Consider the following 23,949-nt stretch of genomic DNA (forward strand, 5'->3'; position numbering starts at 1 on the left):
TGCCTGGATTTCAGTATCTGATTGCCATTATTGTCTCACATTTCTGAGACCACTGAAGGTAATTGTAGAAAACTCTAGAAACTCTGATTAAAGACCAAACCTGGAGAGGAGGTGCAATAGTTCTGAAAATTTACAAAAATCATTGAACTCTTTATGGAAAACTGATGGATTTTTGTGGTTTATAAATTAAAAAAAAAAAAAAACCCACCATTTAAAAAAAATTATGAAATTGCCTAAGTGTTGAATTAGTGTTAAAGTGCCTAATTAGTGTTGAATATTCTTCTTCTATGAGTGGTAACTGCTTAGGGTTGAATAGGAAAGGAGGAGTAGGAGCAGTAACCCAAAAGATCTGTGTATTTTGTAGGTCAAAAGGACACAAGGCAGAAACGGTGGAAAATACCTGTAATTCCAGCTACCCAAAGGTCGAGGCAGGAGGATTATAAATTGGAGGCCAGTCAGGGCAACTTCAGATCCCCAGATTTCTTGTCTTCCCCTCACTAAAAAAAAAAAAAAGAACCGAAGTGAAACTTCCAAACTTTTGGACACTTCCTTGCTAATTTATGAGACAATGTGATTCTCGTCAAACTACTGGCGATTATAGCCATGATTACATTAATTTCACCCTTTATTTTGCTCACCTGTAAAATGAGGGAGCGAAATACTTTTTTTTTGAGGGGGAAGGGGTATACCAGGGATTGAACCTAATGGTACTTAACCACTAAGCTACATACCCATCCCTTTTTATTTTGAAACAGGGTCTCCTAAATTGTTGAGGCTCGCTTTGAGCTTCTAATTCTCCTGCCTCAGCTTCCCGACCTGCTGGAATTACAGGAGTGCGCCACTACGCCTGTCGCATTTTCCTAGTTTGGTCATTCTGTCCTTCCAGAAAAGTGGAAAGAACCAGGCGTGTGGAGGCTGAGGCATGAGAATTGCAAGTTCAAAGCCAGCCTCTGCAATTAAGTGAGGCCCCCAAGGAATTTACCGAAACCGAAAAGGGGTGGGGATATGGATAAAGCTCAATAGTAAAGCGCCTCTGGGGTTCAAGCCCCAGTTCACACACATACACACACACACACACACACACACAAAAGACCCTGGTCCTAGATGTCATTCATTCATTCAAAATACATGTATCGAATTATTGAATATTGACTATGCCCCCAGAAACTTTCCTTCATGAGTCACGCATTAGGAGATAAAGTTAGGATACCAGATGCCTGATTGCCCTTGATTTTCCTAGGGTGTACCTAGGCAAAATCACCTATTCAGCTAAGCCAGAACTTTGTCCTTTGCAAACTGGAAAATTAAATAATAATGTCCGTTGGCTCACAGTTTATTCTGAAGACCAAACTATCTAAGATGATGTAAGTGAAAGCATTTTAAAAATGAAGAGTATTATATAGATCTAAATAATTTGCTGTAATTTGAATCCAAATCGGCCTTTGTTTATTTTGTCCTGCTGGTCCCAGTCCCCCACCCCTTACTGGGGATGGAATCCAGGGACGCTCTACCACTGAGCTACTTTCCCAGCCTTTTTATTTCTTATTTTGATTCAGGGTCTCGCCAAATTGCCATGCTGGCCTCGAACTTGCGACCCTCCTGCCTCAACCTCCCGGTGCTGAGGTGTGTGTTATTGCGCCCCAATCAGCCTTAGTTTTATTTAGGAATCAGGGCCCCCTTCCCCCCAGGAATTGTATCCAAGGGCGCTTTACCACCCTCAGCCCTATTTTATATTTTATTTATTTTACTGAGTTGCTTAGAGCCTCCCTTTTGCAGAGGCTGGCTTTGAACTCGCGATTCTCCTGCTTCACGAGTCGCTGGGATTACAGACTGGCGTGGCGCCGGCAGGAACTAGTATTGTTTATAATCTAGATCCCTCTTTCTGAAGTTTTAGGTCTTGGTTTCTTCCTGTGTCCCGGAAGTTTCGTAGGGATGTAGGGATGTTTTGAATCTCAATCCCCAGTTTTGAGCAAGATAGTTTCATCGATAGAAAAAGCGAAGTCATGCCTTTAATTTTTTTTGCCAGTAACCGACGTACTAGCGCTGGCTTCATTTGACCCTGAAGAGGATGGCGCCTAGCATATTGTGCACGCTCCTTGACTTTCTTAGTCGCCGCCCACCGCGACTCGGGGGCGCGCACGTCAGTCCCTGCCGTTGCCTGACTTCCGCTGGTGCAGGAGCTGAGTTTCCGCGGGATTAGGCCGGTTTGTGAGGGTACTGGGTAGTGCGCGGTGGGGCGGGAAGAGGCAGGTGGCGTCCAGGGCTCCTGTGAGTAGGGTGTCCTGGATGAGGGGCGTCGGGTGGGTAGGTGGGCGCCGGGTGCGCGACGGGAGTTAGGGGCGAGACGTTGTCTGGTTGATAGTGGGACTTGGCCAGCGCTTGGCGCCGAGGCGAATAGCGCATTTCGGACCTCTTTTTGAAAAGCTTTCCCTGGAGGAGGCCGCGCCTCGGCTGCCTCTGGACTGGCATTCATTCATCCTGGGGTCGGACTCAGGCTCCCGAGGGAGTGGACTCTTGAGCTACTGCAGTGTGTGAGGTGCTTGGAGCCGACCCCTGCACGCTCCTGACTGAATAGTAGCAGCTTTTGCTTTTTCTAATTTCTTCCCTTTCTCTTCTGGCCCTCAGTAACTCATCTGTAAATGAAGGAGTCGTGTAAGTTACTCCCACGCCACTCCTTACTCCCTTACCACCCTCCCTCACAGGGACCAGGCATCTTCCCGTTATTGAAGTTTGTCAAGATAAGAACATTGGCTGATTTGGGCGTTTCCACCGATGTTCTAAAGAAACGGAATTAGGGAGGTTTAATACTAATCTTACAGGTCAAACTCTCAGAGGTAGTCCAGGCTTCCAGGCTTTCCCTATTAGGTGGGCATTCAGACTTCGGTTGAATATTGTCATTGATGGAGAACCCTCTGTTAACTCAAGGCAGCTTATTCTGTCTTGGACCTACTTATGAGAGTAAAGTATTCCTGGGTTGAACAATGCTGTTTCCACATAATGCTTAATCCAAGTGCTGCGCAGTCGTTCAAGCCCTCTTTCATTCATTCACTTACTCAGGGAATATATATTGAGTATTTCCAATATCCAAATACTACTGGATACTAGGGATGCCAGGTGAAGGAGTCATTTTTCTCAAGAAGCTCATAGTTTTGGAGGAAGAAGACATAAAAGTAAAGATATAATTACAAAGGTAGTAAATACTATAAAAGCAGTTTGCAAATAGGTGCTCTAAGGATATAAAGGAAGGTGTGCTGCATTTAGGCTAGTTATTGTCCTTACAATATGACAACTAGAATTGAAGCCAAGAGTCCAGGAGTAACAATGGAGAGAACAGTAGAAATCTCTTCCTCGTTCCAAAAGAAATTTTGTGTTAATATAACTAAACACACTTTGCTTTTGCTTTTGGATTGTTTCTGTTAAGGATATACTTGTTTATGAATACATCAGAAGCAAACATTTATTAATCTTTCTTACCAGCTAATGATGTGGGTGCACTTTTTATTTCATTTTATAGCTGGAGAGACTAAACTTTAGGTTAATTTATTGATGCAAGATTACAAAGCTGGAGTGAAATTAACTTGAGAAACAAATCCAGTTAGAGTATGTATTTGCTTTCAGCATCATACTGTTCTACCTTCTTGATGATGGTAACAATAATAACACATTTATTAATCACCACCATTTAATTTTTTAAAAAAAATATTATGCTACCATTTAATATTTGTAACAATTCAGGTGAGAATAATTTTTTTGAACTTTTTTTTTTTTTTTTTTAACAGTTGAGAAAAAAGAAGTTTACAGAGTTTTAATCATTTGGCCAAGGTAACATACTAATCAGTTGTAAAGTTGGAATTTGAACTCAGGCACTCTAATCATTGTTTCTCTTCTTCTACCTAATGGAATACTGTGCATTTTGTGTAAAGAATTGTATTTGTGATTGGATGTGAATAAAATGAAAAGGTAATTGATAAAATGTTATTATCATTAATTAATATGAAGTTGATAAGAACTTTTTTATCCTTTTAGGATGGAATAAAAGTGGGACTTTTAAAATGATGCCGTGTAAGAAGAGAAGAACTACAGCAACAGAATCTCCACAGCATAAGGGCAACCCAGAGGAAGACAACTTAGATGTAGAGTCAGCTGTTAAACCAGAATCTAACCAGACTAAAGACTTGGGGTCTGTGTCAATATCCTGGGGTCCAAATCATGGCAGAGCAGTTGGCCTTGAAGTTCAATCTTTGCAGGATGCAGGAAATCAGCTTGGTGTGGAGGATTCATCTTTAAGTTCTAGGACACTCATCCAGGACACAAATTTGCCAATTTTGGAAGCTGTTGATGTGGCTATCTCTCAGGAAATCACCCTACCTTCCTTGGTGTCTTCCCATCCCCTTAATATATCCATTGGTAAAGGAAAACTCCAGGCCAGTGCCTCAAAGAGAGGGAAAAAAACTGTCCTCAGGCCTGGGTCAGTTACCCAAGAAGACAGAAGTGATCATTCTATCATAAAGGAGCCTTTTACAGGAGAGCCTAGTGAAGAAGTCAAGGAAGAAGAAGGTAAGATGTGTAAGGTCTCTAGGTTATATTTTCCTCGTTAGTATAGGTGGAGTATCTCCAATCCGAAAATTCAAAATGTTCGGAAATTTGAAACTTTTAGAGCGCTGGCATGATGCTAACAAGTGGAAAATTCTAAGCTAACCTCATGTGAGGCATTGTGGTTAAAATGCAGGTGCACTAGAAATATTGTATAAAATTACCTTCAGGCTATACTAAAAAGGTGCATATGAAAACTAAATGAATTTTTTGTTTAGATTGGATCCTGTCATCAAGATAGATAGCACATTATGTGCATTATATTCTGAGATCCTCCAAAATAAAAAAATCCAAAAAGCTTCTGGACTCGTGCATTTTGGATAAGGGTTACTCAACCTCTGTATTACTCTGTCATTGCTTTCTCTGTAGTGCCTTTACAGACACTGTTTCTGAAAGGGCTTACTGATTTGCTATGGAATTGGGAGCCATGGAGCTTATTGTCAGCAGTGATCTATATGAATAGAGATTTCCTTTTCCCTTTTTATTCTTTTGATCTGTGTCCTTATCTCTTTACTTTCTCTCATGCTTTATTCTGCATGTCTGTAGAGGCAAACTGTGAATAATAGTCTTGTGATTAGATGGATGTCCACAAAGTGAGATTTGTGGGAGAAAGGCAACAGTGTAAGGGACTTAAAAGAGAGACTACTGTTAGAGATGTTGGGAGAAACTCAGTGGAGACAAGAAACTCTTAGGTCTTGAAGGCTGAGCTGCATTTGACAGAATGGTGACAGGGGCACCTAGGCCAAGAATAGTTCGTGCAAAGGTAGAAGAGGATGGGAACATAGTTGCTTGGAAAAAGTGGTAGGGGCTGACTTCAGAGTGGTGGATTGTGCTTAGGTTGTCAAGGGTGTTGTTTTTTGTACTAAGGTGTTTGAACTTTTCTAGAAAGTAGGAAATAACTGTTTAATGGATAAACAGAACACATGTATGCTTTAGAAAAGACATCAACTCTTCCTAATCATTTATTTTCAATATCTTTTATGCTTTTTTTTTTTTTTAATACCTTTATTTTATTTATTTTTGTGTGGTGCTGAGAATCGAACCCAGGGCCTCACATGTTCCAGGCAAGCTCTCTACCACTGAGCCACAACCCCAGCCCCTATGCTGATTTTTTTTTTTTTTTTTTTTTTGTGGTGCTGGGGATTGAACCAGGGCCTTGTACATGGGAGGCAAGCACTCTCCCATTTGAGCTATATTCTCAGCCCCTTATGCTGTGTTCTTTTTTGTTGCATTTTAAGTCGGCCCCCTTGGTCTTATTTTGTCCTTCTGGTGACTTTTTTCATAGTAAACATACTGTGTTAGTACTGATACTGTGTTTGTACAGCAAAATTTCGTGTTTCTGACTCTACTGTGTTTGAAAATTGATGAAGTAGATGAATTATCTGAAGCACATTTTCAAAGATGGAAGATCTTTGGGAAAAGTACCTTCCTATAGAATCAGCCCTTGTCAAGGCTGTGTCCCCCCGCCCCCCCCCCCAATTTTGATACTGGGAATTGAAGTGGCTCTATTGTTATAACCACATTCAGAGTAATTTGTATTACATATTGATTCTGGAGCACTATATTTCATTTGGAAGGAGAGGAGCAGCAGATTGAACACTACCTTGGTTTGAGGAAGATGACTGGAGAAGTTACAGTAAAAGTTCTAGGAGGACTGGGCGCAGTGGGGGCACATCTGTAATCGCAGCTGTTTAGAAGACTGAGGCAGGAGGATGGCAAATGCAAGGTTACCCTGAGCAATTCAATTCCCCCCCCCCCCCCCCATACTGGGGATTTAACCCAGGGACACTTTCTCCACTGAGCTACATCCCCAGCTCTTTTTTTTTTTAAATACTCATTTGTATATATGAAAATATCTTTATTTTTATTTTTATTTATTTATTTTTTAGTTTTCAGTGGACACAACATCTTTGTTTATATGTGGTGCTGGGGATCGAACCCGGGCCGCACGCATGCCAGGCGAGCACGCTACCGCTTGAGCCACATCCCCAGCCCCATCCCCAGCTCTTTTTAAATCTTGGTTTGAAACAGAATCTCACTAAGTTGTTTAGGGCCTTGCTAAGTTGCTGAGCTGCCTTTGAACTTGTTGTCATCCTGTTTCAGCCTGGTATTATAGGCATGTGCTACCTGGCTTTTTTTTTTTTTTTTGTACTGGGGCTTTAACCCAGGGGCATTGACCACTAAGCTCCATCCCCTAGGTCTTTAAATTTTTTACCTTGTGACATGGTCTCACTAAATTGCTGAGGTGGGCTTTGAACTTGTAACCGAATTTGCAATCCTCCTGTCTAACTTCCCGAGTTGCTCATTGCTCATGTGTGCCACTGTGCCTGGCTCACCCTCAGCAACTTATCAAGAAAGAAAGGGGAGGGGAAAAAAAAACAACAATGTCAAAGGCTGGAGGAGAGTTTAAAATTTAGTGGTAGGAATTGGGAGTGCACTCAGGGGTAGAACACCTGCCTAGAGTAAGGCCCTGGGTTTGATCCCCAGTGTTGCAAAAATAAATAAGTAGCAAAAGAGAGATAAGGACCTTCAAAAATAGATACAGAAGAGTTTTTTGGAAAGAGAATGTCATATTGGGGTTAAAGAGGTAGGGAGGAAAGCACTAATGATACTTTTTGCAGTAGGAGAATGGGAATTTGCTAGAGGAAGCAGGAATATTATTGAATTTTCTTCAAGGTAGGTCACTTGAAGACAGGAGGAGCTGGAGGATAATATAAGATTAAAATGCTAGAAAAGGAATTGATAAATAACTAGGGGTTGAAAGTTTGGTACCCAGGCATTTAACCACTGAGCCACATCCCCAGCCCTTTTTATTTATTTTTTTCAGACAGGTCTTGCTAAATTGCTTAGGGCCTCGCTAAGTTGCTGAGGATGGCTTTGAACTTGCAATCCCCTCCCAGCCTCCTAAGCTGCTGGGGTTACAGGCATGTAAAACTATGCCCAGGGCTGGGGATGTGGCTCAAGCAGCAGGGCGTTCGCCTGGCATGTGCAGGGTGCTGGTTTCGATCCTCAGCACCCTGAGGAAAAATAAAGATGTTGTGTCCACCAAAAACTAAAAAAATATATAAAACAAAAACAAAACAAAACTATGCCCAGCTAGAGATTTTTTTTAAATGGTTATTTTAGGGCTGGGGATGTGGCTCAAGCGGTAATGGCGCTCGCCTGGCATGCTTGGGGCGCTGGGTTCGATCCTCGCACCACATACAAATAGAAAAAGATGTTGTGTCCACTGAAAACTGAAAAATAAATATTAAAAATCTCTCTCTCTCTCTTTAAAAAAAATGGTTATTTTATAGATATCCAAATGTAGATAAATTAAAAAAATTTTGTTTAGGATTATCTGTAATATTGCTCCACTTCATTAAGTTGGGTAACCAAATTGATCCAGGGCCAGCCTAGGCAACATAGTGAGAACAACCCCCCCCCCCCATCTAAAAATAAAAAGAAAAAAAATATACGTGTTGCATTTTGGAAGTATTGAGAATTTTGAAAAAAAAAGTATCACCCATAATCTTACTACTCAGAATAATTTCTACTGAAGTTTTAGTGCATATTCTTATATTTGTTTTGCTTTTTTCTTTTTGATTGAACCCAGGGGCACTATACCACTAAGTTATACTCCTAGCCCTTTTTTATTTTTATTATTGTTTTTTATTTTGAGCCAGGTTCTTGCTAAATTGCTGAGGCTGGCCTTGAATTTGCTATCCTTCTGTTTTAGCCTCTTGAATGTCTGTAATTATAGATGGGCTTGGTTTGCTTTCTTCCAAGTAACATTTTAGTTTTCTGATATGAAAGCAGCTCATCATATTCATTGTAGAAAAAGTGAACAAAATGTAGAAAAGACATCTGCACAATTTTGAAGTATTGTCATTTTGTTACAAGTTGTACATAGTTAAAGCAAGTTTCTAGACTGCCGGTGTGAGGGTGAAAACCACCCCCCACACCTTTTTTTTTTTTTTTTTTTTTAAGACAGGAAAATGTTGCCTTGGCTGGCCTTGATTTCCTAGGCTCAAGTGGTCCCCCTGCTTCAGCTTCCACAGTTAGCTGGTACTATAGGCATTGAATGTCCATAGCTGACTAAATCTTGTTATTGTTTAAAAAAAATTTTTTGTGGCACTAATGGTTGAACTCAGGTCCTTATACATGCTGGGCAGGTACTGTATCATTGGGCTACATTCTCAGCCCCTAAATCTCTCTCTCTCTCTCTCTATTTTTTTTCATGGTGCTGGGGATTCAACTCAGGGACACTCTACTGCTGAGCTACCTCCCCTTTTTGTTTTTTATTTTGAGTTTTGCTAAGTTGCCCAGGTTGGTATTGAATGTGATCCTCCAGCTTCAGACTTAAACATTTTTCTTTCTCTCTCTTTTTTTTTTTTTTAATTTTAATTTGTTATATATGATGCAGAATGCATTACGATTCATATTATACATATAGAGCACAGTTTTTGATATCTCTGATTGTACACAAAGTAGAGTCACATCTTTCATGTCTTCATATATGTACTGAGGATAATGATGACCATTGCATTCACCATCTTTCCTTCCCTTATGCCTCTTCCCTACCTCTCCCTCCCCTTTTCCCTATCTAGAGTTCATTTAATCCTCCCATCCCCCACCCCTTAAACCTTTCTCTTTAATGGGCTTATTATAATAGAATTTTACTTATTCCCTTATGTATTTTTGTTTTTAATTTTTTTAATGCTGGGGATTGAACCCATGGCCTTGCACATGGTAAGCATGTGCTCTACTACTGACTGCACCCCCAGCCTTACTTGTTCTTTTTAAATTTATTTATGTACACTAATTTATTCCTTCCTTCCTTTTTTTTTTCTTCCTTTTTTTTTTTTTCCTTACTTTTTGTTTTTCTTTCCTTTTTCTCCTTGTGGTACTGGAAATTGAATCCAGACTTTGCTTATGCTAAGTAAGTGCTCACCACTAAGCTCTATTTCTAATCCCTACTCTATTTTCTTTTATTTCATTTTAATTTGTTCTAATTAGTTACATATGACAGTAGAATTCATTTTGACACATCATACATAGAGTATAACTTCTCATTCTTTTTAATTTTTTTTTTTTTTTTAGTTGTAGATGGACACGATACCTTTATTTTATTTATTTATTTTTAGGTGGTGCTGAGGATCGAGCTCAGTGCTTCGCACATGCTAGGCGAGCGCTCTACCTCTGAGCCACAACCCCAGCCCATAACTTCTTATTCTTCTTGTTGTACATGGTGTAGAGTTACACTGGTTGTATAATCATCTGTGCACAAAAGGTAATAATGTCCGATTCATTCTACTACCTTCCTACTCTCTTACCTCCTTACTTCCCTTTACTTCCTTCTGTCTAATTCAAAGTACCTCTATTCTTCCCTAGTCTTCCCTTATTGTGAATTAACATCTGCTTTTTTTAAAATTTGTTTTTAGTTGTAGATGGACACAATACCTTTATTTATTTTTATGTGGTGCTGAGGATGGAACCCAGTGCCTTACACGTACTAGGCAAATACCCTACCACTGAGCCATAACCTCAGCCCTGTACTTTATTTTCTACTTATCCCTTTTTTTTCTTTACCTCTTAAAAGTGATTAGTATAGTCAGATTTCACCTTGATTTGTACAGTTCTCAGCTAATGATTTTTGTGTTATCAATTTACAATTATCAGGCTGTTATTAAACAACTTATCAATGATCTGTTTATGATTTTTCCTTCTGTCTCTCTCATACTACTTGGCTTCTCTTTCTGAGATCTTTAAGTACCTAACATTTAAAAAGTCAAGAAAGAGTGGGGATGTTAGAGTTTTTAAGCAAATGAATTAAATTGAAAACCAATGTGATGGAGTCTAAGGGAAAGAGGTTGCAGAGAAAAGGAATACTAATATAGATACATGAAAAATGATCTTGTGGTGCAGCTGACAAAATATTTGTAGGGACTGTTTAGAGTAGTCCAAATATGTTGTTATTAGCTTTTTGTCAGTGGGACAACATACCTGAAAAAACAACTTTTTTTTTTTTCCTTAATCAGTGATTTAACTCAGGGGCATTCAACCACTAAACGACATCCCCAGCCTATTTTTCATTTTATTTAGAAACAAGGTCTCACTGAGTTGCTTAGCACCTTGCTGTTGTTGAGGCTGACTTTGAACTTATGATGCTCCTGTCTCAGCCTCCCAAGCCACTGGGATGTGGGAGTGGAAGAAGTTCTGTGTACCAAAGTAAACTTCTGTTTTTTTTTTTCTTTTTCTTATTTTTTTTTCAATAGTGCTAGGGATTGAACCCAGGTCTCCTGCATGCTATACCAGTGCTTAAAGATCTCTATTTTGAAGGGTAATGCTTGCATAATTTGAAGCTTTTGGTATGTTTGTTTAAAAAATTGTTTGCCTAGGTTTAGTTTTTAAAATGTAGACATCATTAATTCTAAAAATTATTAAAGATTATTGATTAAGCTATGCCATGGTATGGGTTGAGATTCCCAGTTTGGCTGAGAAGAACTTTTTATGGATTGATGTACAATCCTTGTTAAAGTGAAAGCCTTGGGGGCTGGGGCTGTACCTCAGTGGCAGAGCACTTGCCTAGCATTTGTGAGGCACTGGGTTTGATCTTTAGTACCACATAAAAACAAACAAGTAAATAAAGGCATTCTGTCCATCTACAACTACAAAAAAAAAAAAAGGGGGGGGGATTTCTTAGCCTTTTGATCCTGTGAAGTAATTATGGGCTCCAGAAGTTAAAAAAAAAAGACATAATGACATTGATAGAATTCAGGACTGATTCGTGCTTTTTTTTTTTTTTTTTGGTACTGGGGATTGAACCCAGGCACAATTAAGCACTGAGCCACATCCCCAGCTCTTTTTAAAATATTTTATTTAGAGGCAGTATCTCATGGAATTGCTTAGGGCTTTGCAAAGTTGCTGAGTGCTGAGGTTGGCTTTGAACTTGCAATCCTCCTGCCTCAGCCTCCTGAGCTTCTGGGTTATAGACATGCGCCACCATGCCTGGCTCTTGATTCGCTTTCTATATTGCATGAAGGTTTCTTTCCCTTTTTAATGCTACCCGTGCCTCCCTTCCATCCCCAAGAAGAGTTAAGGTGAGAAAGTTGTCTAATGAACTGTAGAACTATGTAATTTATGGTGATATTTACAATGTTCTGTAACATTGGTTAATAGTCAAGACATTTTATATGTATATCATTTATAGTTGATAAATTTGGTTGTTTGATTTGGATAGTTAGTGTCCCCCAAAAGCTCATTTGTGAGACAATGCAAGAACATTCAGAGGTAAAATGATTAGATTGTGAAAGTCATAACCTAGTCAGTGATCCACTGATTTGAATTAACTGCAGTGACTGTAGGCAGGTAAGCTGGAGGAGGCATGTTACTGGGGGCTTGCCTTCGAGTTTCCTATTTTGTCACTGGTGATCGGAGATATCTCTCTCCCCCTCCCTCCCTCTCCTTATTGCCATGTTCTGGGGGGCTTTCCTCTGACATACCCGTTTGCCATGATGTTCTACCTCACCTTGGGCACAGAGCTATGGAGTTGGCCTTCTGTGGACTGAGATCTCTAAAACCATGAACCCCAAATAAACTTCTTTATGTTGTTGTTCTTTTTTTTTTCGTACTGGGGCACTCCACCACTGAGCCACATCCCCAGCCCTATTTTGTACTTTATTGAGAGACAGGGTCTCACTGAGTTGCTTAGTGCCCTACTTTTGCTGAGGCTGGCTTTGAACTTTCAATCCTCCTGCCTCAGCCTCCTGAGCTGCTGGGATTACAGGTATGCACCACTGTACCCAGCCCTTTATGTTGTTTTTGTCAGAACTTTTGGTCATAGTGATGAAAAAGCTGACTAAATCAGTAGTGTTAATGGTTATCTATAAAAAATTTCCTTTGTTATCAGAACCCCTTTTCCAAATAAGAATCTGATTTTTCTTTTCTTTTATTTTTGGTACTGGGCATTGAACCCAAGGGTGCTTAACCCCTGAGCCTCATACCCAGACCTTTTTGTAGTTAAGTTAGAGACAGGGTCTCATTTATTTGCTTAGGGCCTTGCTAAGTTGCTGAGGCTGGCTTTGGACTTGAGCTGCTATGATTCCAGGTGTGTGCCACTACACCTAGCTCCTTTTTATATTTTTATTTAGAAACAGATTCTTGCTAAGTTGCTTAGGGCCTTGTTAAGTTGCTTAGGCTGGCTTTGAACTCAAAATCCCCCTGCCTCAACTTCCCTAGCTGTTGGGATTACAGGCATGTGCCAGCATGCAGACTTGAATCTGATTTTTCTATAGGAAATATTATAAAGCTCAAAGCATCTTAGAACTGGAAGGATCTTTGCAATTATCTAGTTCAACTCCCTGGTATTACAGATGGGTCATTTGTGTCTGAACCTCGATTTCAGTGTTTTTCTTAGGTTCTTGCCTCTCAGAGAGGGGGAATACTTGTATGTATAGTGAACTTCATTCATGAAGTTGTTTAACAAAAAAGACTTTATAACAAGATGCTGATTTTTTACAACAGAGTATGATTGAGAATGGGCAAAGTATGGAGCAATGTTTGTGATTCTTCTAGGGAAACCTCAGATGCATTCTGGAGGGGAGATTCCTTTACCGCCCTCAGGCAGCCAATCTGCAAAACCAGGAGTCCAGCCTAGGAAACCATCCCAGCCAGATGTTTGTGCCTCTCCTCAAGAAAAGCCACTCAGGACTCTGGCTTACCAAGCTAAGGAAGAGATAGAGGATGGTGGACTCTTTATCCCAATGGGTAGGCTTTCTTTTTCTTTTCAGCAAACTATTGAAGTATAATATGTAGAAAACTGCACATATTCTAAGATATCCTGAGTTTCTTTCTTGAGTTCAGAAGTCCATTTTATTCTCTTTCATTTTCACCCCCACCTAATGGGTAACTACTGTCCTGACTTCCAGTAGCATATATTGGTTCATCTGTTTTCTTTTGTATGAATAGAATCACATGTACATGCTTTTTGTGATTGCCTCTTTTTTCTTGTCTCGGGGGAGTGGGGATTGAACTCAGGGGCATTCAACCACTGAGCCACATCCTCAGCCCTATTTTGTATTTTATTTAGACACAGGGTCTCATTGAGTTGCTTAGTGCCTCCCTGTTGCTGAGGCTGGTTTGAACTCTCAATCTTCCTGCCTCAGCTTCCTGAGCCACTGGGATTATAGGCATGTACCGCATAGGATTGTGATTGCCTTTTTTCCACTCAACATTGGTGCAGAATGCTGTTTTAGATTGTTTATTTTCATTGTCATTTAATGTTCTGTTGTTTGAATATTCTTTGTTTTCTTTATCCATCCAACTCTTGATGGGCATTTTGATAGTTTCTGGTTGTATGATGCGCTCAAAGGTGTTGCTGTGAATATGCTACCAGGATTTTTTTTTTGTGTGTGTGAACCTGCTCACTTTTTTTTTTAATGGACCTTTATTTTATTTATTTATATGAGGTGCTGAGAATTGAACCCAGTGCCTCACACATAATAGGCAAGTACTCTACCACTGAGTCACAACCCCAGCCCTCACTTTTTTTATATTGGATGCTAGCTCATAGGCTTAGGCCACCTTTATATTCTTTCAAAATATTTAATTTTTATTGTGAAATATAATATGTACAGACAAATAGACATTTATTCATCTTAACAAATGGCTTTAAAGTGAGCATCTGTGCTGGTTTTTTTTTTTTTTTATATTAGAGTTCCATTATTACGTAGATTAGAAGTAGTGGAAGTACATATCATGTTGTTTCTGAACATAGGAGAGAAATGTTCTGTATTCTTCCATTTTGCATGATGGTAATTGTAGGCTTTTCATAGAAACATTTTTATCAGATTAAGGAAATTTTTTTCTTACTTTTTTTTTTCTTTTTTTTTTTTTTTAAACATATTTATTTATTTATTTATTGGCAGACACAACATCTTTGTTGGTATGTGGTGCTGAGGATTGAACCTCAGGCCGCATGCATGCCAGACGAGCGTGCTACCACTTGAGCCACATCCCCAGCCCCTTTTTTTCTTACTTTTATTTTTTCTTTAAAGAGAGAGAGAGAGAGAGAATTTTAATATTTATTTTTTTTTTTAGTTTTCGGCGGATACATCTTTTTTTTTTTTAAAGAGAGAGTGTGAGAGTGAGTGTTAAGAGCCACAGCTGAGTTGGAATGGCCCCTGGCATTTTGCCAGAAGTACTGGTTGAGAGGCGAGCCATTAAGATGATGCTGGAATGAAACAGGTTGTGTATTCAATTGTATATAGACCCCTGCTGTCCGCCTCGGTCGCCCGCTACTTTGGAGTTCTTGTGGGGATTCCTGGGGAGTTCCTGTTGGTTGGTGAAGTTCCGGTGGAGGGAGTTCCGGTTGGTGTGTGGTGTGCCTAGGAGGGCCTGGAGGGTGGCCTTCTTGGGAGTTCAGAAATAAAGTTTGTTCCTGCTTGAGTGGCTCGTGATTTGTGCCCAGCCAGACTGAGGCACTTAACCACTGAGCCACATCCCCAGCCCAATTTTGAATTTTATTTAGAGACAGGACTCACTGAGTTGCTTAGCATCTCACCAAATTGCTAAAGCTGGCTTTGAATTCGAGATCCTCCTGCCTCCGCCTCCTGAGCCGCTGGTACTCTCTAGGATTTGATTCTCTAACTCAGCTGCTTTGGTTGCCTTGGCTTCTTCAATTGCCCCAAATGATTTTTTAGCCAGGCAAAACTGATGCTTTCATCTTAGAAGTCCTTATTTCAAGGATCACAACTCTTTACATCCTGTCTTCAGTGGCTATTCTCCAGTGCCTTTAGACCGTCTTTGTATATATGTATGTGTTTATGTAGTTTTATAGTTGTTTTTCATGGAATGGTTGTTCTGAAAAAAGAAAAAAATTTTTTTTTTGTTATGACCCAAACCAAATGTCCTGGGACTGTTTTTAATGTTGGAATGTTAAGCAACATTTTAAGAAGTCAAAGCAATTTTGTTGATTTAGATATTAACAGAATCTACCCCATATTTTTACTGATCTCCTCCACTTTACCATCGTGCATTTTACTTTAAATTTATTGGTTACTTTATTAAGTCTACTTCTCAAGGGATATTTTGGTTCTAGCCATTTTCTCTAGTGAATTTGTTTTATGAAAGGAAAAATTTTCTTTTTTATCTTTTTCAGTTATTCTTTATTTATTTTAATTTTGATTAATTTTATTTTTTAATTTTTTAATAATTTGTTTTAATTAGTTACACAGAACACTGATCTTGACATATCATACATTTGAATCAGATGGGATATAATTTCTCATTTTTCTGAGTGTACAAGTTGCAGAATTACATTGGTCATGCAGTCACGTGTATACCCACAGCAATAATAAGGTCTATTTTATTCTGCTGTCCTTCCCTTTAGAGTCACTGGCATCCCAGTATTTAAAAAGTAAGATAACGGATTAGTTCCATAACAGAAAAAGATGTAACCATGTTATATTTTCTTAGATTATCTGTGCAATGTGTTAGAATTTGAATTCATTGGATTTGTCTTATAGACTCACATTCCCCAATATACTCAACATCAAAATCAGAAAACAGATGTAAATTTGACATGGGGATAGTTTAACCCATAGTGACAGTATTTTATTTTATTTTTTTGGTAGGGATTGAACCCAGGAATGCTTTATCATTCTGAGTCATCCCCAGTTTATTTTATTTTATTGTATTTTTTTTTTTTTTTAAACAGTCTCATTAATTATTTAGGGCCTCACTAGGTTTCTGAGGCTGGCCTTGAATTTACAGTCCTCATGTCTCAGCCTCTTGAGTCACTAAAATTACATGTGTGTGCCATCCCTCCTGGCCATAGTTCCAGTTTTGATTCCATGTTTATGGGATAGTTATTTTAGGACCTTGAGGCATAGCTAAGTGGTGGAGCACTTGCCAGCATGTGGAAGGTCCTGGGTTTGTTTGAAACATAGCAGTGAAAAAAAAAGGTGTGTGTGTGGGTTAAATAGTAATTTAAATGTAATTATGATAATCCTGATGGTTTTTCAATGGGAAAGTATTTTCTGCAGTGAATTTTATTATTCTTTTAAATTCTGTTATAAACTTTCTTTGTAATTAATTTAAATTGTATCTTGCGTTTTTGTTTTACTTTTATTTGGATTGTGCATTTTGGTGGAAATCAAAAGCAGTGCAACTCAAAAGTGTGGTCTGAGGACTTGTGTTAATCTGTATACTCTTACAGGTTTGATACAAAATAGCTAATGGCAGCTGGGCAGAGTTGTGTCTACCTCTGATCCTAGGAATTTGGGAGACTGAAGCAGGAGGATCCTGAGTTGAAGGCCAGCCTTAGCAACTTTGCCAGAGCCTCAGCAACTTTAGCGAGACCTTTCTCAAAATAAAAAAGAAAAAGGGCTGGGGCCGTAGCTCAGTGATTAAAGGTCTGTGGGTTTAATTCCCAGTGCTGAAACTGGATTTTCTGCTGTTATGATTATGGCATGCAGGACCCATTTGTGTTAACAGCTCTCCCAGCTCCAGAGCATGCCATGCCTGCTTGTGTTATAGTTCAGCAGTGGCTCTTCCTGAAATTCCTTTCTGCGTTCTTGGCTCATGAACTTGAAGAATGAAATTCAGGGACAATGGAGTGTGAGTGTGAAAAGAGAAGAAACAGAGCTCTTGCCAAGTGAGAGGGGTTCAGAGAGTGGGTTGAAAAGCCAAATATTACAGAGCTGGGGGCTTCCAGGAAACTGAGGCAGCATGAAGGGCTTCTTTCAAACCCTGAAGTGAATAATTCAGAAGGATTTTAGACATGTTCCCCTAGTAACATGAGTTTATTTCAAGGTATGATAAAAGGAAAAGGGGCCACTCTCTAGGGACAGTGTGGTTCTTCTCAGAGGGAAAGAGGGAGTGTGAGCCCTTCCTGCTCCCTAATTTTTATTGGGAATTCCAGGAAAGCTTCTGAAGTTCCGCCCAAGTCCACCTTCTGACTTTTGACTGACAATCTAGGAGCTTGCATGTACCACCTCTGAGAATGGATGGTGTCGTACTCATAGGGTAGGAGTTTTTAAGGAAATTGAGTCACCCTGTTTTTGCCTCCGTTTCCTGCTCCCTTAATTGGGGCTTCTTTTTTTTTTTAATATATATTTTTAGTTGTAAATGGATACAATACCTTTACCTTATTATTTATTTTTTTAATGTGGTGCTGAGGATCGAACCCAGTACCTTACACGTAACGTGCTAGGCAAGCGCTTTACCACTGAGCCAAACCCCAGCTCAGTTGGGGCTCCCTTTTAATAGCCTCATCAAGTTTTGTGAAGGTCTTGATATTTGGTTGTTAGGGTGATTTGGGAGTTGTGACATAGTTTCAGTGATAAGGTAGGGTTCTTAAGACTGGGGGAAGTTATAACGTACCAAGCCCCCAGTGTAAGGCTCTGTATGGCTTTCAGTGGTCTTTGCATGCTAATTCATTCGTGGCTGATGGCCTCCCAACAGTACCCATCCCCCCAAGAAAAAAAGCAACCTCAAAAAACTAAGGGCAACTAAGAATAAAATTTAGAAAAAATGTTAAATATTTTAACAATGGCTACATTTTTATTTTGTAAAAATGTAAGTCTGTACTGAATTCTTACAAAGCAAAACTGGTTCTTTGCAATAAATAGTTTGAAAACAGTGTTTTAAAGGACAGTTTGATTCTTTTTTTGGGGGGAGGGGGGTGTTACTGGTGATTGAATTCAAGGGCACTTGACCACTGAGCCACATCTTCCAGCATTATTTTGTATTTTATTTAGAGACAGGGTCTCACTAAATTGCTTTGAGCCTTGTTTTTGCTTTTGAGGCTACCTTTGAATTATGATCCTCCTGCCTCATTCTCCCAAGCACTGGAAATTACAGGCATGCGCTACCCCACCCAGCTCATTTTGATTCTTTATCAGTTATTTATACAAAGTTTTATGAATTTTAGCTGCTTCTAAAACGTTCCCTTTTTGGCCTTTATTCCTATGAATTTTGTATATCTAATTTTTATAAAGAAGATTTGATTCCTCTGAGTCATTTTTAGTTAACATCAAATTTTATTGTTTACAGCATCATTTCATAGTTTTAATTTATATATTTTTTCAAAAATTATTTTATTTTATTTTATTTTTTTTAATATTTATTTTTTAGTTATCAGCAGACACAACATCTTTGTTGGTATGTGGTGCTGAGGATCGAACCTGGGCCGCACGCATGCCAGACGAGCGCTCTACCGCTTGAGCCACATCCCCAGCCCCCTCAAAAATTATTTTAAAATATTCATTTTTTTAGTTGCAGTTGGACACAATACCTTTATTTTATTTATTTTTATATGGTGCTGAGGATCAAATCCAGGTCCCTGAATGTGCTAGGTGAGCACTTTACTGCTGAGCCACAACCTCAGCCCCTCAAATTTTTATTTTTTGGATCAGTTTTACTGTTAACCGTGTGACTTAACAACAGGATAGGATATGAGTGTAAAGCTGAATCAAAACTTCCTCCCTGGCCAGAAGTCCTTTTCTTACTCTGCAACTACCAGATCATTGTTACATTGCTGGTGAAATGAGGGAAAGGTGGATGGCAGAAACCAAGAACCAGCTAGGTTGGTCTATATGAGAAAAGATGTAAGAGAGAAGCGGGGACAGAGAGGAGATCTGAGTGGTGAAGAGAGAGAAGCTTTGGAATTTATGGAGAAAAGGAGTAATGAGGTGAGAACAGAGACTTTGGTGAAAGTAGTGTATACCAAGGTTTGTAGGAAGTTTTACTACGTGTTATGCCATGCAATTCGCCCTATGCTGCTTCCTTAAATGATCACTAGTAAAGAGTTTTATTACTTTGGGGGTACTTTTTGAAATTTCCCCCTTAAAATCAATATTAGGATAATTTCCACTCTTTATTTACTTGGTTTTTTTTCTTCCCCATTGCTTAAAAATATTATTAAAAAGTTATATTGGTTTGATTGGTGTTTTATGTTAATCTATATTATTTATTCCAAGGTGTACTAGAATTTTAGAGTTCTTCCTTTGGTTATATATGTGGACCTTTCCCTGAAGAATAAAGATACTCAACTCTCTCCTTCCTTTCTTCCATCCTTCTTTCCTTTCTTCTCTTTCACCCTCCTTTCCTCTCTCTCTCTTTTTTTCCTTCTCTTTCTCCTTCCTTCCTGTAGATTTTTTATTGGTTTGTTTCTTGTTTTCCTTTTTTTTTTTTTTTAATATATACATCTTTATTTTATTTTTATGTGGTGTTGAGGATCCAACCCAGTGCCCCGTGCATGCCAGGCGAGTGTGCTACAGCTTGAGCCACATCCCCAGCCCTTCTTGTTTTCCGTTTATAGTATAATAGTAATAATAAATTATATTTGTATGATATTTTATTGATTATAAAGTACTTTGATTATTAAATATTATTTGATCTGCATGATTTCCCTAAAGGGTACATATCCAGTATTAAAAAAAAAAAAAAGTTGAAATCCTATTACCAAAGTAACCCATTTAGGTTGAAGGATTAGGGCACAAACCCGGGAGCTTTGATATATTATCTGGATAGTATAGAGTAATAATTTCAGTTGTAGATTCTGTAACCAGCATGCTTGGATTCAACATATGACTTTGCCATTTACTATTCTTAGGAAAGTTTCTTAACCTCTCTGCTTCAGTTTCTTCATCTTTATGGTAGCAAAATAATAGTCTCTACCAGATAGGGCAAGTGAATTAATACCTCATAGGAGTAAATGAATTAAGATCTATAAAGTATGTACAAGAGTATTTGACAGCTGGGTGAGGTGGCGCATGCCTGTAATCCCAGTGGCTCTGGAGGTTGAGGTAGGAGGATCACGAGTTCAAAGCCAGCCTCAGCAAAAACAAGGCACTAAGCAACTCAGTGAGACCCTGTCTCTAAATAAAATACAAAATAGGGGGCTAGGGCTGTAGCTCAGTAGCAAAGTGCTTGCCTAACATGTGTGAGAATGTACTGGGTTCAATCCTTAGCACCACACAAAAATTAACAAATGAAATAAAGGCATTCTGTCCATGTACAATTGCAAAATAAAATAAAATACAAAATAGGGTTGGAGATGTGACTCAGTGGTCAAGTGTCCCTGAGTTCAATCCCCGGTATCCCACCCCCCAAAATGGTGGGTGGGCTGGGGATGTCTCTCAATGATTAAGCACTCTGGGTTTAATCCCTGGTACCAAAAAAAAAAAAAAGTGTCTGACATAAATATTCAGTGAATGTTAGTTATTATTGCTACTACAGTACCATTAGCTTGATTTTCTTTTACTATTGCCTTTTTGGGCTTAGTTCTAAGAGCAGCTATTTTGGAGATTATGGTGATAAAGTTGGTTTATTAACAGAAGAACAAGACAATGAAGAAAGTGAGAAAAGGAGAAAAAAGAAGAAGGGTACCAAGAGGAAACGAGAAGGAAAGGGTCAAGAACAAGGGACCTTGGCCTGTGACCTGAAATTGGATGACATGCTTGATCGTACCTTAGAGGATGGTGCCAAGCAGCACAACCTGACAGCAGTCAATGTGCGAAACATTCTTCATGTGAGTAAGACTGGGCCGCTCTGTCATTGCAGTGGAAACTTTTATGGAAAGCAAATAAACAGACTCAGCAAATTCTTGACTCTTGGTAGATTAATTACCAGTTTTGTGGGTTACCTGTGACAAAGCATTTTATATCTCAAGATAACTTTCTCTGCACTTAGCACAAATTTGAAATCTGAACACATGTTAAAGAAGAACTTAATTGTGAAGATAACTGTCTTTGCTTCCTTCCACTGGTTTGCTTAATGTGTTTAGCAGATTTGAAGATAAGAATGTTCATAGTGGATTTACTTATGTGGGGTGATACATCTGAAAAGAAACCCATTTAGCATTTGATCGTACTTAGCACACTTATCAACAGTATTTTAGATATGTTGCAAACTCAGCTATTCATAAAGATTTTGCTGTTTCCTGTAGCATATGGTTACTTTAGAATCAATTTTTATTGCTGTTCCTAGTAGCAGCTAATATGATTGATTTATTTGCTACTACATTGTTTCACACTCTGTGCTTCTATCTAAAACTTTTTCTGCCTTCTTTGTGGTAAGTCAACTTGCTTTATCCCAGTCTGAAGCTGGAGACTGGCTTTCATTAATCCTCCATGTAGGTTTAACAGAGTTACATACAGATGAGTATTTTCTAGATGACAACATCTTTATGTGAACATAAAGTGAAATTTCATCTTTCTCCAGGAAGTAATCACAAATGAACATGTGGTAGCTATGATGAAAGCAGCCATCAGTGAAACAGAAGACATGCCAATGTTTGTAAGTAGTTGATGATCAGTCTTTTAATGTCATGGAAGAATTACCTGTAAACTGGCCAAGTGTAGGAAGTCACTTGGGAGTTTATAAACCTTTTAATAGCTTGGGGCAAAGTTAGTATCTCAAAACCTGTTTATGGCCAGGGTGGTGGTGCACACCTATAATCCCAGTTTCTGGGGAGGTTGAGGCAGGAGGATTCCACATTTGAGGCCATCCTGGGAAACCTATCAAGACCCTATCTCAAAAATAAAAAGGGCTGGGGATATAGCTCAGTGATAGAGTGCTGCTGGGTTTAGTTTGTACTACTGAAAAACAAAAACACCCAAACACAAAAGCCCTGATTTTTGATCCTGTTTCTCTTTCCTTAGGAGCCTAAAATGACTCGCTCTAAACTGAAGGAAGTGGTGGAGAAAGGAGTGGTAAGTGTTCTGTGTTTTATTTTATTATTATTTTTTTTAATATTTATTTATTTTTCAGTTTTGGGCGGACACAACATCTTTGTTTGTATGTGGTGATGGGGATCGAACCCAGGCCGCACACATGCCAGGCGAGCGTGCTATCGCTTGAGCCACATCCCCAGCCCTATTTTGTTGTTATTTATTTAGCTTGGTAAATAGGATCTAATTCTAGGTTATTCATAGGGAAGAAATATGGAAAAATTATGGTCTGGGTTTGCTCCTTTAAAAGATTTATTTGTAGTCCAGGTGTGGTAGGGCACATTTATAATCCCAGCAACTCAGGAAATTAAGCATAGGGTTGAGGCCAGCCTCATCAACTTAGTGAGACACTCAACAACTCAGTGAAACCCTGTCTCAAAATAAAAAGTAAAAAGAGCTGGGGATTTAGCTTAATGGTAACATGCCCCTGAGTTCAATCCCTAGTACCAAAAAAAAGTATGCCCCAAATGGAATCTACTAAACCAAACGTGGTTTAACAGTCTACATTAGTTAGATATCTCCTCAGTGTTCTAGAGACCATGTTTTTCTTAATACAACCCAAGGCTATGTTGACTTTTTTTTGAGCAGGAGGGGCAGACATACCACACTTTTTGTCTAGTTAAATAATCCTTGTTGTATAAATTGAAATTTCATCATTCTTCAGAAAATAATCACCAGTGAACATATGGTTGCGATGATGAGACAGAAGTTCTGTGAAATCTACATGACATATAGAGTATAATTAACAATGATTTTGTGTTTGATTAGAAAAACAAAAACAGCCAATGAGATCCACATCAAACTTTGGATTATGTTTTTGACCGTGAATATAGTGTACAGATTTGAGGCCGTAAGATTAATTTATGTGGGAGAGCAAAGGTGAAGAGTCCAGGTCTTAATGCTTAATAGACTGACTCCAACACACTTTTAAATGCTGGCTGGCTTTCTGGATGGGTTTGGCAATAGGTTAAGAAAATGACGTGGGAAGGGAACTGGACCTGAATCATAGTCATACCGCTGACCCTGTACTGGTCCGAGTTATACAGAACTACGTAAGTTGTCAGAATATGGTAGGACTGAGGAAATGTGAAGACCTAAGGTTCTTTAGAGACAGAACCTAGTAGTTGATTGTCTTTGTTCATAAGATGATTTTGTTTGGGTCACAATTGAATGGCAAGAAATTATGTATTCTCAGTGGCATCTTATCTGCAGTATATAAGAGTTTTTAAAAAATTCAGTAACAGTCAGTAGTAAATGCCTATAATCCCAGTTACTCAGGAGGCTGAGGCAGGAGTAGTGAAAATGTGAGGCTAGTCTTGGCAACTTAGATCCTGTCTCAAAATTTAAAATATAAAAATAAGGGCTGGGGTTGTGGCACAGTGGTAGAGCACTTGCCTAGCATGTGTGAGGCACTAGGTTCCAGTTCTCAGCACCCATATAAATAAATAAATAAAGGTTCATTGACAATTTAAAAAAAAGAAGAAAAAGAAAATTAAATTAATAAATAAAGAGATTAAATAAATAAATAAATAAATAAATAGATGGATAGATAGAGCTGGATATGGTGGTGCCTGCCTGTAATCCTGGCAACTTGGGAAGCTGTTGCAGGAGGAAGACAAGTCCCCAAGGCTAGCCTCAG

The 23,949-nt window shown here is 38.9% G+C and overlaps 1 protein-coding gene across 10 annotated transcripts in view; it reads left to right on the forward strand.

The window, feature by feature from the left end:
- The window catches only part of Gon4l (gon-4 like), an 84,827-nt gene that overhangs the window by 1,608 nt on the left and 59,270 nt on the right, over nucleotides 1-23,949 (forward strand). For 2 of the 10 annotated variants that reach the window (XM_046422009.2, XM_046422014.2), the window contains exons 1-7: nucleotides 2,125-2,204; nucleotides 3,780-3,822; nucleotides 4,027-4,557; nucleotides 13,150-13,341; nucleotides 20,916-21,109; nucleotides 21,802-21,876; nucleotides 22,242-22,292. In XM_046422009.2, the coding sequence (XP_046277965.1) occupies nucleotides 4,053-4,557; nucleotides 13,150-13,341; nucleotides 20,916-21,109; nucleotides 21,802-21,876; nucleotides 22,242-22,292 (1,017 nt within the window). In that variant the 5' untranslated portion in view covers nucleotides 2,125-2,204; nucleotides 3,780-3,822; nucleotides 4,027-4,052. The other 8 variants (XM_046422015.2, XM_046422018.2, XM_046422010.2 and 5 more) reach the window with 7 other exon arrangements.

Source organism: Marmota monax, unplaced genomic scaffold (assembly GCF_021218885.2).
Source record: "Marmota monax isolate L192 unplaced genomic scaffold, Marmota_monax_Labrador192_F-V1.1 WCK01_AAM20220418_F8-fsc00108, whole genome shotgun sequence".
Lineage (NCBI taxonomy): Eukaryota > Metazoa > Chordata > Mammalia > Rodentia > Sciuridae > Marmota > Marmota monax.